The sequence below is a fragment of the Xenopus tropicalis genome, chromosome 9, assembly GCF_000004195.4.
Source record: "Xenopus tropicalis strain Nigerian chromosome 9, UCB_Xtro_10.0, whole genome shotgun sequence".
Taxonomy (NCBI): Eukaryota; Metazoa; Chordata; class Amphibia; order Anura; family Pipidae; genus Xenopus; species Xenopus tropicalis.
Genome location: NC_030685.2, coordinates 54,071,565 through 54,090,204, shown reverse-complemented (window position 1 = coordinate 54,090,204; position 18,640 = coordinate 54,071,565). Strand labels below are relative to the sequence as shown.

General features: G+C 38.9%; 1 protein-coding gene across 5 annotated transcripts in view; it reads left to right on the top strand.

Annotated features, from left to right (window-relative positions):
• Positions 1 to 17,791, top strand: part of fam126b (family with sequence similarity 126 member B) — a 47,518-nt gene extending 29,727 nt beyond the window's left edge. For 4 of the 5 annotated variants that reach the window (XM_004917782.4, XM_004917783.4, XM_012971094.3 and 1 more), the window contains 6 exons: positions 69 to 164; positions 1,286 to 1,402; positions 2,009 to 2,096; positions 3,945 to 4,104; positions 6,153 to 6,290; positions 10,351 to 17,791. In XM_004917782.4, coding sequence (XP_004917839.1) covers positions 69 to 164; positions 1,286 to 1,402; positions 2,009 to 2,096; positions 3,945 to 4,104; positions 6,153 to 6,290; positions 10,351 to 10,937 — 1,186 coding nt within the window. In that variant the 3' untranslated portion in view covers positions 10,938 to 17,791. The remainder of the gene's footprint in view (positions 1 to 68; positions 165 to 1,285; positions 1,403 to 2,008; positions 2,097 to 3,944; positions 4,105 to 6,152; positions 6,291 to 10,350) is intronic. The other variant, XM_031893615.1, reaches the window with a different exon arrangement.
• The last annotated feature ends 849 nt before the right edge of the window (positions 17,792 to 18,640 follow it).

The following is an 18,640-nucleotide window of genomic DNA, read 5'->3' as shown; positions in this document are numbered from 1 at the left end:
GATACGTTTTTAAAGTTTGTTTTCCTTATTAACCTATTTCTTTACTTGGGTATTTTGTGTATTCTTAGGTTTGAAGTATTGAGCTTCCTCATGCTTTGTTACAACTCTGCTATAGTCTACATGCCACCTTCTTCCTATCAGTCCTTGTGTAGGATGGGTTCCAGGTGAGTTACACAAACCTTGCTGCAGTACTGCTTTTATATGGAATATATTGTCATATCAAGTGCTTCTTATGCTTAAAATAGAGAAGCAAAAATGGATTTGGTAGCTAAAGACTAATGTTTCACACAGTATCTAAGACCTGCCATGACATGGTTTGCTACCCCTCTGTTGGAAGAGGCAGGGTCACAGGAATGGCATATCTTTTACTGCACACACAGCAATAGCAGGTCAATGCTGTTCCCACTGGTGGAGAAATACAGTGATGAATAAACCAAAGAATTCAGTCATCTAGCTAATTAAAAACAAATATTTGAAAGAAAAAAATAATTGAAGTCATTATTTGTTTAAACGAGAAGGAAAGGCTAATAAAGAGTTAATCTCAAGCTGCAGGCATGCCTTCAGTTGTCTCAATAGTGCCCTTAAGTCTCCCCATATTTCACCTGTTCAGATGATCAGAAGCCAAACAGGAAGAAAAAACGCTGAACTGTGTAAAGAAAGTTCCCATAATACCTCGCTCCTGCACCAAGACCCAGACCAAGTGTACATGCTCAGTTAGTAGGACTATGAGTCAGCTTCCTGCTGATTGGCTCAGATCCACATTCCTAAGGGGGGGGGGAAGAGTCCTTAGCATTCTTGAGGGAGGGGGGAGCAGGAGAGAGCGTGTCTGTGGCACATGAAATCTTTTGACAGAGAAGTTATTGCAGCATTTCTGTGAGTGCTTATGGCTGTATTTACAGAAACCTTTCTGATAAAGCTTACTTAGTTTTTACCTTTCTTTCTCTTTTAACGCATATGGCATGTATGATTTTTGCCCTGTTTCTTTTTCCAACGCTATATTGGCTGCCACAAGATCTTAGTTCATAGCATGTATGGCACACATTAAAAACAATTTTCAATTTGTTTTTGGATAAAATCTTGGTAGTGTGCTATAGGATGGTCCCGACTGCCAAGGAGAGGCCTCTTACAGCTAATCTTATTTAGAGAATAAAGAGAGAGATAAAGGATCTCCGTTGCCATTCTGTATATGAGCAACAAGCTCCTACTGCACGTGTACATTTAGTTAATGGAACATATGTAAGAAAGTTTTGGCACAAAGTTAACTGATAATTTGCCTCTGCTACAGGCTGTGTGTGGGTGGCTTTCCAAGGCAGCATGAAAAGCACTGGAAGGACCTTTGTGGCCGGGTGGTGTTGGATCCAGAATTTATGGTACAGCTTCTCACTGGAGTTTATCATGCTATGTAAGTATCCCTCATGTACTGAGGTTTAGAGCCTCATATATAGTAATGTGTGACACATATAATAAGTAGTTTCAAATCTTTTCCTTAGCACATAGTAGAGACTGTGGATCTTTTAGATTTTAAATAGTGTCTTGGTTCTTCACCAAATTTCAGGGCAGGGCAGATTTTCTAGCAAAACACTGCATGCTTCTTTTTTTCAGCCATGTTATATTTAATTTTCAAGTCAGCAGAGAGCAGTAGAAATAAAACTGGATTGTTGATTTCTGTAAACCTTTACTTGGGTACCATGCATTTTTACCCCCTTTGATGGAGCTGCTGTCTCCTTGCAAGTTGTGCGGTAACAGCTATTAGCATTAATTATAATTTCTACTAAGTTACAACCCATAGCAGAGTAAATACACTGGCAACTAATGTCCTAGTACTGGCTGTGAACACATGTTTCAAATACAAGACTATTACTATTTATTGTATTACTATCCTTATGCCACATCACCTCATAGTGTCAATATTTCTAACATTTTTTGTAGTAAACATTTTATACCAAAAAACATTTAGATAATACAAATATTAAAAAAGTACCTCTAGTCCTCATATTTTTTTTTACAGATACAATGGGGAGTGGCACCTAGGGCAGGAGGTGTTGGATGATATAATTTACCGAGCCCAGCTAGAACTTTATTCCCAGCCTCTGTTGGTAAGTGATTGGTGTCAATTCTGAGTTACTAACAGTAAAAATCAAGCTTTATAGATAGTAAAAAACAAACTTTCTTTAAGGAAATTACCAACTTATTATAAGTTATATAATTATCCGATAAGTGTTATTGTCTAATGCCATTCTTTAAAATTTCTGTCCACTGCTCTTCCTTTGAAAAAAAGGAAGCCATTTATGGAAGTGTCCTCTGTATGTCCTTAGTGTAGGATAGAATCTCACATTACACATTTACTGAAGCTTATGGCACAGGGTTGTTTGTGATTGGATCAAAACACCTGTCTCTGCAGACTAGACACTGTAACATTTCTGCATTTGTAAGGATATTGCTTCTTAACACTGACTAGCATGTTCCAAAGCTATTTTCACCTTCCAGCCATAGATTGCATATTTTCCATTCTTGTAAATGGAAAACTGTATCCCGCTTTTGAGAACTGTGGTTCTCCCTGAGAGGAATGAAGTAATAAGAAACACTGTTTGCCACAAGCCTAATACAATCATTCACACAAATCGACTGGATTTAAATCTAATGTACACATTTTGTGCTTTGCAAATAACAAATACATTAATGACCTTTGTTCCCTATAGAAGAGTGATTCCCAGGCCCCGGTGCCTTGGGGTTATCCTTTATTCTGCCCTGTCCTTCACTCCTCATATCCAATCACTTACCAAATCATGTCACTTTCACCTAAGAAATATTTCCAAAATATGATCATTTATCACCCAAGATGCTGCCAAAATTCTTATTCACTCTCTTATAATATCTCGACTGGACTACTGTAACTCCCTGTTAATTGGCCTTCCCCTCCTGTCCCCACTCCAGTCCATAATGAATACTGCTGCCAGGCTCATACACCTCTCCAGCCGCTCCTCCTCTGCTATGCCACTCTGCCAATCCCTGCACTGGCTTCCCCTACCATCCAGGATAAAATTCAAACTAATGACTCACATTCAAAGCAGTTCATAACTCTGCCCCACCCTACATCTCTGAACTCATCTCTAGGTACCATCCAACCCGCTTGTTACGCTCCTCTACTGACCTGCTCCTCAACTCCTCTCTCATTCCCTCCTCACACACTCGCATTCAAGACTTTGCAAGGGCTGCCCCCCTTCTCTGGAATTCGCTCCCACAATTTATCAGACTTTCTCCCAATCTCTCTGCCTTCAAGAGATCTCTAAAAACGCATTTATTTAGAGAAGCTTACCCTAATCTAGTTTAGCAATACCCTGTGCCACACCTCTCACAACTCTGGTCATGCCCATTCCCACGCCTTGTGTCTCAATCCTTTCTCCTTGTAGATTGTAAGCTCTTTTGGGCAGGGCCCTCTTCACCTCTTGTATTGGTTATTGATTGCTTTATATGTTACTCTGTATGTCCAATGTATGAAACCCACTTATTGTACAGCGCTGCTGAATATGTTGGCGCTTTATAAATAAATGTTAATAATAATAATGATCTAAGTATCCTAAACACTACATATTAATGGGGTGGATTGTTATTAAGATTGTGTAAGTAAAAGTCTGTGGCCCTTGGCTTTCAGCAGAACTGAATCTGTATCTTTTGAAGTTCAATGTATCATGTTTAATATGCAAATTAGGGTTCATATTCTGTTTGGAATGGGAATCTTGCAAAGAGTTTGGCTGAGTTCAAAATTATAAATTTGGGCATCCCTTCTGTGAAGCTATCTGAATGACATAGGTGTAATAGGATTAAAGCTTAAACGGATATAAATTGTAAAAGGTTGTTTATGACACTTCATATGTGATTCTTAATATCAGAGATATATGACCCTTGTTTGCTCTACTTTAGTAAAACCATTACTTTTATTTTAGGTAGCAAATGCCATAAAAAATTCTCTGCCATTTGATGCTCCGGACTCCTCCCAGCAGGGACAAAAAGTGCTGAAAGTTGAAGTCACACCAACAGTTCCTCGTATCTCTAGAACAGCCATCACTACGGCTTCTATACGGCGCCACCGCTGGAGGAGAGAAGGTGAGTGACAATGTCTGTTACTGGAAACCAGTAAGTTCTCTTGGGCTTCACGAGGGAAGAAAGCTTGGTGCAGGGTTTATGGTGTCAAATTAAACACGGTATGTATAGGTTTGATATTCAGCTATTACTGTGTCAGTACCACAACAATGTGTTTCCAGTATTCTTTGCATGCAAGAAGAGTTCAGAAATATATGCTCTTATAGGATATTTTAAATTCTGCACACACAGCTTTGAAAAGCCATTTTAAATTTGCATGAAGTTCTACTTCAGAACACTCTAACATACACAGCTAACTAAACACAGATGGAAAGGTAATATATCATATATAGGTCATATTATAGTATCTAAAGGTTCCTTAAGGAAGTGCTGCCACCCCACCCATCTGTACAATAGTTATTGAGCCAGGACAGCATATGCTGGTACTCTCAGGTACCCAACTCAGTTTTGCATAGCAAAAATCCATAACTTCCTAATCTTTCTTATTGTGTGGTTAATACATGACTTCACCTTATATGGTGTTGTCACAGTATAAATTATACGCAGTGTAATGTTAAACATAAAGGCTGCAGAATAATAACCAATAAGTTGTGATGTTGTTGTTATTAAATTCTAAAACTCTATTAAGATGGGATTTAGATCTGATTTGCTGCACTATTGCAGTGGCCTTCTGGGAAGCACTGTGGCACGTGTGACCAAATGTTTTCTGTTTCATGTGTCATTATTACTGGCAAATGTTGTATCAGTCAGTCAGTATCACCGTGAGTTGTTCTTATTTACTTTTGTGATTGTGATGTTTGTTTCTCCCTTGTGCTCAATTTCATTTAATATACATTTGAACAATTTAATATTACTGAAAAAACAAGCATGAGTGCAAGGGCACACAGATCGTTTGCTCCACTTCTCTCAACCTGTGTGTTTTAGGCAGGCGCTCTCTTCCATGGCTCCATGTATCTGCAGAGAGAAGTGCAACATCCCCCCGAGGCCAGGTACAAGGAGTAGAGGTTGGCCCAAAAAATGTGAAAGCAGGCATTTTTGGGCCGAAATCTGTCCCTGTACTGCACTCAGGTGGATGTTGTACTTGTCTGTGCAGATACATGCACTGACCTACTTTGATTGTCCATGTTCCAAGCCCCAGATCCTGTTGCTCACAAGGAAAAAATACATGTACTGTACATGCAAGGGTTCCTCTCCAAAACATTCATTTTGATGCAAAATATCTGTGATCAAATGTGGATAAAAAACATAATTTTATTATATTTTTTGCCTATAATTGCTTTGTGACACAGAACACACATGGGCATTTCTTAGTTTTCATACAATACAGTTAAGGGCGTTTTAACCACTAGTGGTAAGCCCCGCTTCACTTTGCTGAAAAATTAGCAAAACGCATTGAAGTCAGTGTGCAGTTTTTCCCGGCAATTTTTTCCATGCTGTGCAACTTTTTTTTTACTGCGACTATTGGAGTCTAAACGAGACGCAAAATTTTGCTTATCGCTGGTAACCACATCACTGAAGCGCAGCATGGTCAACAAAGGGTGCCTGGAGCAGATAAACAAAAATATCACATTTAAAAATGAATACTGAATAGGACAAAATCCATAATTGAAAACAAATAATAAAAAAAAAAAAACCTTTTGCATTTATTGATTCTATAGGATTTATTTAGAATCATGCTTCCTTCCAGGCTTCGTGTATCTGTTGATGATGTGGTGTAATTTCCTGTCTGTGACATTCCTTGTAAAATAAGTCAGAACAATGTCAAATTTAAATGATTACAGTGTTGAGTTTAATGTGGTTTTTGTGCTTTATTCATACATTCTAATTTTATTTTGGTTCATATTCATTGCCATGTGCTGTGCCCTCATTTTCATTTATGTACAAGTTCTGTATTCCACACCAGTAACCTCTTTCTAAAAATGCTGCAGTCTGCTGGAGATTTTTAGATATGATATCCTCAGTTTTTCTGGCTATTAAATATCAAAGCATAGAATAACTGAGATGCAACTCACTGTTGAAAGCACTAAAATGTTACTTATGTTGAATCCCAGATGGTTTTGACTTCTCATGCGGCTCGAACCCAGGCTCCCCGACCATGCGCATCATCAAAGACCTAGGGGCTAATCGTGAGGGGGATGTTCTTGTGTACACGACCCCCGAGACAACCTCTCCAGATGCTGCCTCAGAGGGTAGGCCAGTAATAAGAAAGCTGGGGCCAGTATGAGAGTGGACTGGGGTAGCCTCAGCCTGTCCAGCCTCTCACAGACCTCCCTTCTTCAGTAGTGCATGTGGCCTGCAGTTTATTAGGCTCTCTCGAGTTGGCTATACAGTGTCTTGCACTGGATAAGCCCAAAACACAGGGAACTTGCTTTTTGGAATTCTCATTTCTAAGTGCAGTTATGTTTACAATGCAAAATCTCCCCTGTCTTTAAACCTTCATATTCATTCTGGTATCTGTATTGTAACACTCCATATAGGGGACAACAAGTAACAGCATTTGTTTTTATAGGTCAAAAAATATTAGCAGGTATCTGTATACATTATAGTATGCATGTAAATAGGGAAGTGATCATGTTTGCATCAGAAGCTTCCGAATGTTTAAAAATCAATTTAATATTAAATCAACCCAATTGGAATGTTTTGCCACCAAAAATGGATTATGCAGAAGTTTTGCATTAAGTACAAGGTACCGTCTTATAATTGCAGAGAAAAAGAAAGTTATTTTAAAAAATTAGAATTGTTTCCTTCCTGTAATTCTGAGCTGTCTGGATAGGGGATGGTTTAACTGTATATAATCACCAGAGTAAATACATAGTTAAAGGCAGCTAGGACCTACTCCTGCTCAAAATAATTGTCATGTAAGGTTGCCACCTGTCCGGTTTTGACCCAGACATCACGGTTTTCATAAGGGCTGCCCGGGTCAAAACCTCCTGCCTGGTTTTCCAAATTAGGAAAACCGGGTAGGACTCGCTGAGATTGACGCGGTGATCAGTGTGTCATAATCCCGCCCAGTGACATTATGACCCACCTCTTACCTTCTCCCGACACCACAGCCCCGCTGTGTCTTTTTTTTTCTTATCTTTCTTTGTAGTCAGAGAGAGAAGGAGTGCTGAGAAAGCAAAAAGAGCAAAGCTTAACGCTAGACAAGAGAGTAAGTGAAAGAACTGCTGTTTAGCTATGTGTAATATAAAAACAAAATAAATCTTTATGCAGGGAAAAGCTGTTATTTTTGTACAGAGTAATATTAGGAGATTTTAGAACAAAATTTCTCCTTTAATAAAAGTTTGCTAGTTGCATGTTTTATATATTAGAAAGAGTATTTAAATCTGTTTGAGTTATCCCCATAACCTACCATAAGGAGTCAGCTATAATTAATACATGCTATAAGAATCAAAGGACCAATATAAATTTACTTAAACAGCACTTGAAATGAGAATTCTCTTATTCAGTCTATTAATTATGGCAGCATGCAACTTAACCTGGCAGCATGTGCATGTAACATGGAGCTGAATACGAGCTGGTGCTTGGCATTCCCCAGTTTCATTGTAATGGAATGGAACCGCTGCTGCTTTTAATGCATAACAGAACCATTTCACCCTTAAGTATCAGTTTGTACATTCCATGCCTTGGTTTTTATGGAAGAGTACTGCTGGGGTGCGCTCTCTGGGGCAGCTCATACAACACCAAAAATGGGGGCTTTTTTGTCATACAAGCTGAAACACCTAAGGCAATTATTACCAGTTGGAATGGTCAGTTTTCTTGTGGGATGTTTAAGGAGAATTGTTTAAAGTTCTTAAATGATGTTACATATAAGTCATACATTGCATTGTCTTTAATAACTGGATCATGGGGCCCTGTGATACAATACAGAGGCCAGCTATTACATATGCATATATATATATTGATATATATATTCCTTGATTAAATGTTTGGGAAATTATAAGTATAAACACACAGGTACAAGTGCATAATGGTTACGAATACTAAATAGCTATACCGCCCTCAATAAAAGTTGTGCTAATATCAGATGTTGTGTGGTATGTCATAGTGACTGGTTGTGTTCCATCGTACTGCTTTATCTACCCCACCTGTAAAATATGTCCCTGTGGATCCTTGAAAATATTAATGTTTTTAGAAGGGTTTATTTTTTTTTTTATTTAAGCTGTATTTAGTCATGTAGAGTTTATTTCTCTGGAGTTTATTCTAGTAACCTTTTCTAAAATAAAAAACCTTGGAAATTTATATAAAGCAGTGATTTTTTTTTTTGCAGTTTTAAAGTAGACAGATTTATACAAGGTTTGTCTATAAGGTTAATATTGGAGGAGTCATTCTGTGACTGCTGCTTACTGTTTGTGGAGGGTTCAGCCTGGCACATTTTGCTCCGACATAACCCAGATTTCACTGCAGCTTTATATATCCGTTCTTGTGAAGAAAAAAAAAAAAAAGCATGTGGAGTGCCTTTATACGTCATATTTGTGCACATTATTTAAATGCTTATGTCTTTTCTCATCCAGGTGACCCAAAAGGAATATAAAATGTTTCTTTAAGTGGACCATGGCTACCCACACACGTACATAGTAGATATTTATTTCACTGTTACAAAGGTGTTAAAGGGATACTGTCATGATTTTTATGGTGTACTTTTAATATCTTAATTACACTGTTTACATAGGAAATAATTCACTATCATTTAAAATTTTATTCTTGAACCAACAAATGTATTTTTTTAGCTGTAATATTGGTTTGTAAGCAGCCAACTGCTTTCAGGCAACCTATTGTTTCTCCTACTCCCATGTAACTGGAGGAGCCCCAAGCCGGACATGGATTTCTTACTATTGAGTGCTATTCTGATATCTACTGGGAGCTGCTATCTTGCTACATTCCCATTATTCTGCTGATCGGCGGCTGGGAGGGGCTGATATCAATCCAACTTGCAGCTCGGCAGTAAATATAAAAAAAATCTGTTTTTGTTTTTTAAAAATGGATTTCAGTGCAGGATTCTGCTGGAGAAACTCTATTAACTGATGCGTTTTAAAATGCTGTCATGGGGAAAACATATTTTGTCCAATACACGAGCGATAAGCTGCCGACTCAGAATGCCTGCAGCTTTTATCTGCCTGGGTATGGCCACCTTTAGATGAAGCCCAGACAAACCTACAGACTACCCGAAAACATCACTGACTGGCTTGTAAGCCCCACCCCATAAAACTGTACCACGTAAATAGGGACCATTAGAAGGTAAATGTTTACTGACACCTTTGTTGTATCGTGGACTGGTGTCCATTGATGTCCTGGTATAACAAATTCCTTCATTTAAGTTAATTCCGATGCCTTGCCGATCAATTGCTATGGGTGGCCTCTAATCAATTTTGCAAGCCATTAAAATCCATGTTTATTTTTACAAGTGGATGTAATTACTAGCAATGAGCAGGTTTAGAATATGTTAGAGGGACAGGTGATGCATGAAATACAAAATATACTGTAAGTATAAAACTGTGCTAAGGGCAGAATGTAACTGAACACACACATACAGTATGAGCTTGTAAACAAGGATTCCATGTATCAATTGGATGAATTGAAATCCAACCATATCCTTATAAGAGGAGTTGTAACACCAGGAAGCTGCCTCCACTGCCGCTGCTGCATGTGTGCTCTGGCTCTGCATTGTGCCTGCTTGTTTGCGGCACTAACACGTTTATGCCTCTGCTTTCATTGGATATGGCAATTCCAGATTTTAATAGGACATTCCCAGGCATCTATGTTTGATAATTATCTTTAATGTCAAATACTTGCACCCCATATAATCTGATAATGGCTAAGAAGTTTATATTTGATTACATAATACGTTTCCTCCTTTTACACAGAGGGCAGAAACAAAGCATTCTTCATTCTTTCATTCCCAAATTCAGTCATCCACCATGAATACTCCATTTGGCTGCCTCAGTCTCCATAATGTCAGCCTTTCACTGTACATGAATTAACACGCATGACTAATCAATACAGAATCAATCCATCATGTTTTCTCTGGAATTTTATAACCTAATGATGCTAATAGCTTAGCAGTATTCTAGAAATAAAAGATTGCCTTTTAGTACCAATAATACCATTTTGAATGAAATTAAATAAATACAATATAATGGAATGCTGTTGCATCATTCACATATGAGTTTAGAATTTCTCCTGTTGATAAGTTCTGCAAGCTCTAAAATAAAATTCTATAACAGGATATTTGCTTTTCCTTTTTTTTAGGACCTGAAGGGACATTAACAGGAGAAGACATTCTCAACATTACTGATGCAGATGAGGGATTTTCATCTGCAGCCTCGGTTAGTAGTCAGCCTTTATCTGGCAAACAGACTTCTTCTTCAAGGAGCGGATCAAGGAAAGGAGGCAGCATGCGTTCGGTTAAGGAGAAAGAATCAGTGGCTCAAACAAAACCTAGTGAGAGTGCTCGAGATAGCACACCTAGAAAGCAGAATATCCCTGTAGCCGCAGATCCAACACTAGAAGGGATAGAGCTATCTCCAATGAAGAAGCACCTGAGCCTTCCAGCAGGCCATGTGGTACCCAAAGCCAATAGTATAAGTCTGATCCGAACCTCCAGTACTTCATCCAGTAAATCATTTGACTATGTAAATGGCAGTAAATCTGGGGGCAGCAGTGGCATTGATACCAACCTCTCTGCCTGCAACACCAACAGGTTTTCAACTATTAGCCTACAGGAGGACAGACTAGTTCACACAATGGAAGGTAAAGACCTTCTTTCTCCTGGTGCCCCACTGACCAAACAGTCTCGATCCCCAAGTTTTAATATGCAGTTAATATCACAGGTGTAATTGTCCCCATATTCTCCCCCCTCCATCAGTGCTGCATTGCTGTGCATCTCTGCACGTGAACAAAGAATTGTCTATTGTTTTGTTTCATAAACACAATTGCTCCCTCCCCATTTCTTCCTAAGTTAAAAATCTGTATGATATAGTGAAAGCAATACAAATCATTTCCCATCCACCGCCAATATTTAACAAACGCTTTTGTCATTTCCCTTTTAACACCTGGGTTGTGTGCAATGCAACAAGGTTTAAATGAAGTTCCCCGCTCAAGACAGGTCAGTAATAAAGCTTTAATTAATAGAGATGTATAGTACCACTTCTGTTAAAGGGACAGTATACCCCCTTTTCAACATGAATTAATTGAATACGGTTTGAGTTTAACATACTTTTTGCCCATTGGTTTGATAAGAAAAAACAAAAACATTTTTTTTTTATTTTTTGAGCCAAACAGGTAGATAATAAGATTAACAGAGCACAGACAACCCCCCTATATAATGGACTCCTGCTTATCTGTGCTCTGTATCATGTGGCGTTAGGTAATCACATCTCCTGTAGAACTCTACCTGAAAGTGGATGTCACATTCATCAGTGGGTAAACTGTATTGCCTAGTGGATTGTGGGTTATTTCACCAAATCTATGGAGAGGACTCATTAAAAAAACATTCATGAACAGATGTTGCTGGACAAAGAACACTGAGGGAATGTGATGTTGTGGTCTTTCCCACAGTGTTTTACTTTTACCCACTCTGCCTTTGTTCATTTCATAGCTTATCGGAAGTTCTCTATATGTATTTGTAAGGACAGATTTATAGTTTTTGACACTCATCTAACCAGTTCTGTAGCTAGATACATATATTTATTCATGCCTCTTCTCCGGTAGGTAATGTATGGCTGGCTGTACCAAACACATTTTACCCCTTCTGCGACAGCTGTTTTTGACCCTGCTGAGCCGCATGTTTTAAGTAAACATGTGATGCAGCACAGTGGAATAAAACTGAATCTGTAGCGCTGGCATTATGGTACTTTTATCATGTGGGGCAGTTAGAGGGGTTAATTTTGTGGTTCTTTTGTACAGTTTTCTCTGCACATGCTGGCCCTTGTAGCTCCTAGCATTGGCTCTTTAATGTTTACAGAGGAGGACATGGGGAGAGAGCTGCATTCTCTTTTTATTTGGGCACTTACGTCATGTTATGATCTTGGCATAATGCTGGCTTCTGGGGGTGTGCAATCCTCTGTAGTTTTCTGGTATAACTCTAGTTGTCTGTCCTAGCTGGATATAACTCACTTCATGCTGGTTAATTGCATTTCTTTGAAGGACTTGTGCTCTCATGGATAGGAAAGCTCCTGTTATTTGCATGCTCCATAAATACTGGCTGGCTGGCTAACATGCAGATACTGGTTGATATGGGGTGGTTTGATAAATTGCTGCTAATTGGTACCCTCACACTAAATGGAGAGGGAAAGTTGTATATGATGTAGTGTAAATGCTTTAGTTTCCATTTTACTGTATTTATGTAGCTAGCAATACAGTCCTGTGCAAGGGAAGCAATGGCCTTTGCCAGCGTAATGTTTGCCTCACTTTTACTGTATCAAGACATCTGCACAAATCGTGTCTTTATTTCCCAAATTATTTTACCATTACTTTGAGCTACCTATGTTTAATATATTACCCACCTGTACTCAGGGAAGACACTGAATATGGCCTCTGCTTTAGAGTAGAGCTGTTTGGAGGTGCAATTGCCTTGTGGTATATTCCAGGGGTCTCTGCTGTATAGCACTGCTGTAAGAAACTGTTCCTGCCCAATGGTTTAGTGTTCACAGGAATCTTTATTTCTGCTCTGGAACCTCTAAAATCCACTATAACCACACCTCCAAATGCCTGCAGGTATGTACTTTTTTCCAAAGTATTCAGCCAATCTAACCTTCTAGCACACGTTGGCTTTTTGGCACCAACAAAGTCCCTCACTACCATGTGCAAGTCCTGGAAGGCTAGGGGAGCGTTTTTTCATTGGTTTTCTCAATATCATGTGTAAATGCTTGCAGGGTTGGGGTACGGCCCTCTGAGAATGAACTTTATTCCAACACCCACAACTAAACCTTCAGTCTATGCAATTTATGTCTGCTGTTTAAGAGCAAAGGACATTATTTTTTTTTAAAAACATATGTTTCCATTCCAGAATTCGGAGAATTTTTAAACCACAAGCTTAGGCTGCAAGCTTTTTGCCCCAGATTTCAATGGTCATATTATTTTCACATTTAAACAAGGCTTCGGAAACACTGAAACAAGTACCAGCTGACTATTACAGTCGCAAAATGTTGCAACCCACAGCTGCATCTACCATGTTCTTAATGGAAATATCATGTAGAAATGGTTTGTTTTGTTGTTGTCATGCTAGCACAGAATAGCAAAATGTCTTTGAGAAAGGTCAGAAAGATAATTGTGGCAAGGCAAGAGAAAACTTGAAAAGCTGCTTTAGGAAGACCTGCATCTATTATTCCTATCCCAATGTCAGAATATTTGTATTCATCATTCCACAGTTCAGTGCTTGCCACTTGATGTATATATAGATAAAACACTGTGTATGATACCTAGGAGACTCCATCCAGACAGCATTGATTTATGTGTCTGAGATTCAGTGTAGAAAAGCAAAGAACCTTCATTTTATATCCACAGTGGCTGTTACACAGTCAGGTACAACCTGGCTTCTGGTGAATATATATTCTCCCCTGTCTGCTTTTGTTGAATATACATTCTATTTTTTGCTTTTTTTTTGCTTCATCTAAGAGCTATTATTATATTTATTAAATAGGGAACATGGATTAGTAACCTCCTAGGAGAAGTGATAAATAACACCAAACTAGCTTAATACATCCAAGTCATTTTCTTCACTTGTCTTAATGCCATATATTAGTGTCTGCTTTGTCCTAGTGTGTTATTCTTAGTAATGGGACTAATTCCACATGCAGAACTACAAATCTCACGATGGTTGAATTGAACATATCATTTGCTACGGTCAATGTGTAGTTTATTAGGTGATGCAGAAGTGCAGGAGCTGGTAGTTGCCTGAAGCCCTTTGTAGCCACATTGTACACCTGCTGGCTGCTCAAGCTGAAAAACTGATCTAATAAGGGAAATGAGTGTGCGGGTGTCAGTAGAGAACCCAAACGGTGCAGATTTAGAAATCTCTACTGGAGACTAGTAGTTTATGGGGCTTTATCTCAGGGAAGTCCAGTAAGGTAAGTAAGTCATACTGCTGCTGTTGAGCCTCATATCACCACATTCACCATTAGGTTAGGGTTGGATATCCTTGAGCCACTATTGTGTCCTGCTGGTTAATAATAAGGAGATGTCATAAACACAACTGGGGTTTGATAATTATATATGTTTGGATGTCTGAATATATGTGTGTGTGTGTGTCCAACTACCTAGGTATCTATCATATAAATATACACACGTGCATATAGACTACATGAGCAAGTATATCTATACATCTGCATATTCAACATCAAATTGGGAAACAAAGGGGATTAATGTCTACTCATCTTGGAAGGCTTTCTAGTAGATGTTGGAACATTGTTGGCAAGAATTTCTTTCATTCACCCAGAAGAGCCTCAGTTGAGTTGGGCCACAATGTTGGTCGCTCAGGCTTGGTTTGCAGTAGGCATTCTATTTAATCATACGGTGCTCATATTGGTTACGGTCGGGTTCTGTGCAGGCCAGTCCAGTTTTGCCACATGCATCCTAGCATGCCAATTCTGTATGCATATGTCTATGGGCAGGGGGCGCTACCATGCTGAAATGGCAAAAGGCCTTCCCCAAAGTGTAGGAAACAGAGTTGTCATTAAATGCTGCATTGGAATCAAAACCAAAACCATGAAATAGCCCAAACCACTTTACAGTTGGCATTAGCTATACAGAGAGGTAAAATTCTCCTGGCATTCGCCAGACCCAAACCTGTCTGTTAGACAGCCAATATTGTAAAGTGTGACTAATCAATTTATACAACTTCACTGCTTTTACACATCTCAAGCCAGTCATAGAATATTATGCATGGTGCATGTTGATAAACCTCCCAAAAATAGTTCTTGTTCTGGCGTTGCTTTCAGGGAGGGTTTACAACCTGGCAGTGAGTGATCCAGCTGAGGAACTTCCACACTCCCTGTTCCCTCACTCAGTTTGGATGAACTACCAGTTAGTGACCTAGGTGTTTCCACCTCACATTTGTATTTGTTGGAAAAGTGAAGCCACTGAGTTCTTCAGTAGGACGTATTCTACTGCCAGTGATTATTGGCAGAGATTATAATTTGATTTCAGTGCTAATTGGATCCCTTTGAGGCAAACCTATGTAGATCATTCCATTCAATGACCATTAGTATAAGCAAGTGAGATATGGAAGCCATTTTTCTTGACTTCTCAGTTGTGTATTAATTCCAATCATACATTTTCCCTTCTGCAAGCAAATTTGTTTTGTTTAGAGAAATCTGGAGAGTCTTTTTTGCATGTCTGTCTATCAAAGCAGCATATTCATAGGAACTGTAAGGCTAAAGTTGGCCGTACATAGAAAGTTCTGCTTGTTTTTTGTTTTTTTTGGGGGGGGGGGGTCGCAATCATTTATTTTTGACTAGAAACACAGCTACTTCCAGTGCATGGAAGGAAAAAGCTAATTAAGTTGCTGATAGTGATTCAGTGTATGGGAGGATTTGGGTTGAATGTAATTACACTCGGGTGTCTGATAATTTATGTATTTATTCTTCCACAGAGTTTAATAATGATGACAATTTGGGGAATTTGGGGGAAATAATTTATTTTTATAGAACAGGGCAGTATAAACAAAGCTGGTTATTTTAGAGAAATGTTTGTATCATATGAATCATTACCTGGGCCTCTTAATTTGATTTTATTTCTTTGAAACCTTTAGATTCCTTTGTTCTGTCTCATTTTGACATGAAAGCACAGTTGGGTTTTAGCTTTAATTTTATATTCAATTTTGCCTGTGCTGCTGCTTCTCTACTTTATTGCTGTGCATTGTGTTGGGCAGGTTATATACAAATCATACAGTTTAGCTTCTCTTTGGCAAATATTTACTCTGCTTTTTACCTGTGAGTCTTGAACAGCAGCTCTGGTTATTCTTCCAGTCATAACAAGTTCTATGGCGGGCTTTTAGTAAATGTACCTTGGGAAAATGCAGGGTTATAGGACACATGGAAGCAGATGTTGTCCAGTATTTGGTCCAATACACAAAATCCTTTTTCTCCCTTTATCTTAACTCCGTTTCAGCCATCGCAGATATATTTCCTGGTTGTGGTCTACGTGTATTATAAGTGTGTTCCTCTGGGAAGGAAAACCAACAACATGGCATGCACTCAAGCTAGTATTTTCTCACAAAAAGTGAAAAGAAATTATTGTAGAAAATACTTGCAGAGCTGCTAATTAACCAAAATGGGGGGAATAGAATATTAAACAGCCAGAGATGAAAAAAACACTAATAGAAATTAGTCCCCCCCCACCTCTCCAAAGGGTGTCAATTAAACACAAAGTACGTAAATACTTATGGCATCTGAGGCTTCTGATCTCTTTCCTGAGCAGAGCAACATCAGAATACTTCTCTGTTTTCCTTTTAAAGGTATATTGCTCAGGAACCGACCAGCGCTGTTGTTACAAAATTCATTAAATTGGCAGTTAAAAACTTAAATAGCTCTAAAACTGAAAGAAATAATGTAAAATGTAATTTTTTTTAAAGGTTTACTTATCCTTTAAAGGCTCAGTTTTGGCTGAATGCATAGGATATATCCAAATCTGGACTCAGCCTTCTAGGTAGGCTGGAACCTGGAGTATGTGCAGAACAGGGCATATTTGATAATACAAGACCAACAAACAGGTCTTTTAGCAAGGGCACAATCCCCAGCCCAACTTTACATATTTGGCAAGCATCGTTGTAAGTATGAAATTCATCAGGCCAAAAGGACAGTAAGGCAGCTGGCGCTAGAGCCAAGTAATCGATTGCCTTCAGCATGTGTTCCTCAGCTGGGATCACTTATTGATGGGACAAAATGGCTGCCAGTTCTATAGAGATACACTGCAGTGAGACATCAAGGCACTTGATGTGCCATCTGGAAAATAAGCCAGATAGGCTTTTGCAAAATAGGCTTTTGCTTTACGGTTTAGCTGGGTGATCATGTAATATAGTCCTTTGTGTACTTGGGCCATTCCCATCAGTCCTAGGGGCTAGACTCAACATGTATTAACTGAAATCCTCCAGCAGAGCCCAGTATGATATATTGTGTGCTATTATACTGTTTCTCTTATGTTTCCTGTTACAAGACATAGATTTGTAAATGTCAATATCTTATTTTTAACTGATTTGGATATGAAACTGTCTTCTTTTTGCTGAGCGGGTGGGTTGTATCTATGCTGTCCCTCACACAAGCATTCCTTAGCATGCTGGATTGGAGAATCACTGCTGGGATGGAGGCTGCCGCTTCCCTGCTGTACCAGTGTCCTGTAGGCTTTTATTGTCTGCAAAGGTGACAATTCCGTTGTGTCCTGCTCCGCCGACAGTGTTTGTGGCACTAATGACTGCCCACGGGGACCAGTGTATTATTATCATTTCTGTTTAAAAATGGACAACATCATAATGACCACTTTATCAGTGCATGTCGGGCATATTTATGACTCTTACTGAGAACTGGTAAATGCTGTTCACTTTTGTTGAAATGTGAAACTTAGTTGCTGTCGACAATGTAAATATCTATACCAGAGTAAAAGAAATATTTTAATTCATTGTAAATAGAGATGTACAAACTTCAGAATCAGTAAGAATATCTATAATATGTGAAATAAATATTGTAATGTTTCTGGCTGCAAGTTTCTTATTTTATCTGAGCATGCACTCCAAAGCTGACGGCGTAATAAATTACCCATTATAATCTTTCAAAGGTCTGGTTTAGCTCATATTTTACGTTAATTATTTTACAGAATGGCCTATTCTCAGCAACTTTTCAATTGGCCTTAATTTTTTATAGTTTTCAATTAATTTCCTTCCTCCTCTGACTCTTTCCAGTTTTTAAATGGGGGTCACTGACCCCAGCAGACAAAACTTGCTCTGTGAGACTACAATTTAATTATGTTGGGTAGAAAAACCCACCTACTGTTCTTCCACTTATTATTCCTCTTCTTAGCGCCCCCCATTTTCTAAACGCTACTCCTACAGTTTTAGGGGTACAACACCCAAACTCTCCACACTTCTTCGCCCTATAGCGGAGCAGGTTGCTTGTGCTTTTCTAAGCAATTGCGCCCCCCGTCTTTTTGTGGTGCCGCTCCGAACCCCCCAACTTTCCCATTGACTTTGACAGGGAAGATTTTCAATCTGCTGCCACTTTTACAGCTTTGAAGCTACACCCCCCAAACTTGAATAACATAATCATGGGGTGGGATGACCCAATCTGGGAAGAGCCAACAACAGCCAATCAAATTTCACCCATTGACTTTAATGGGGAATTTTAAACTGCTGCCAATCTTAGAGCCACACTCCCCAAAGTTGAATCACATAGTCCTGGGGGAAATCCAACCTGCTGCCATTCTCAAAGTATTAACACCAGGGTCCCCAAACTTTTCAAAGCTGGTCTCTAGAGGACTGCAGTTTTAGTTTTGAAAAGTGGGAGGAGCCACCAACAGCCAATCGGATTTCACCTATTAAATTTTATTGGTT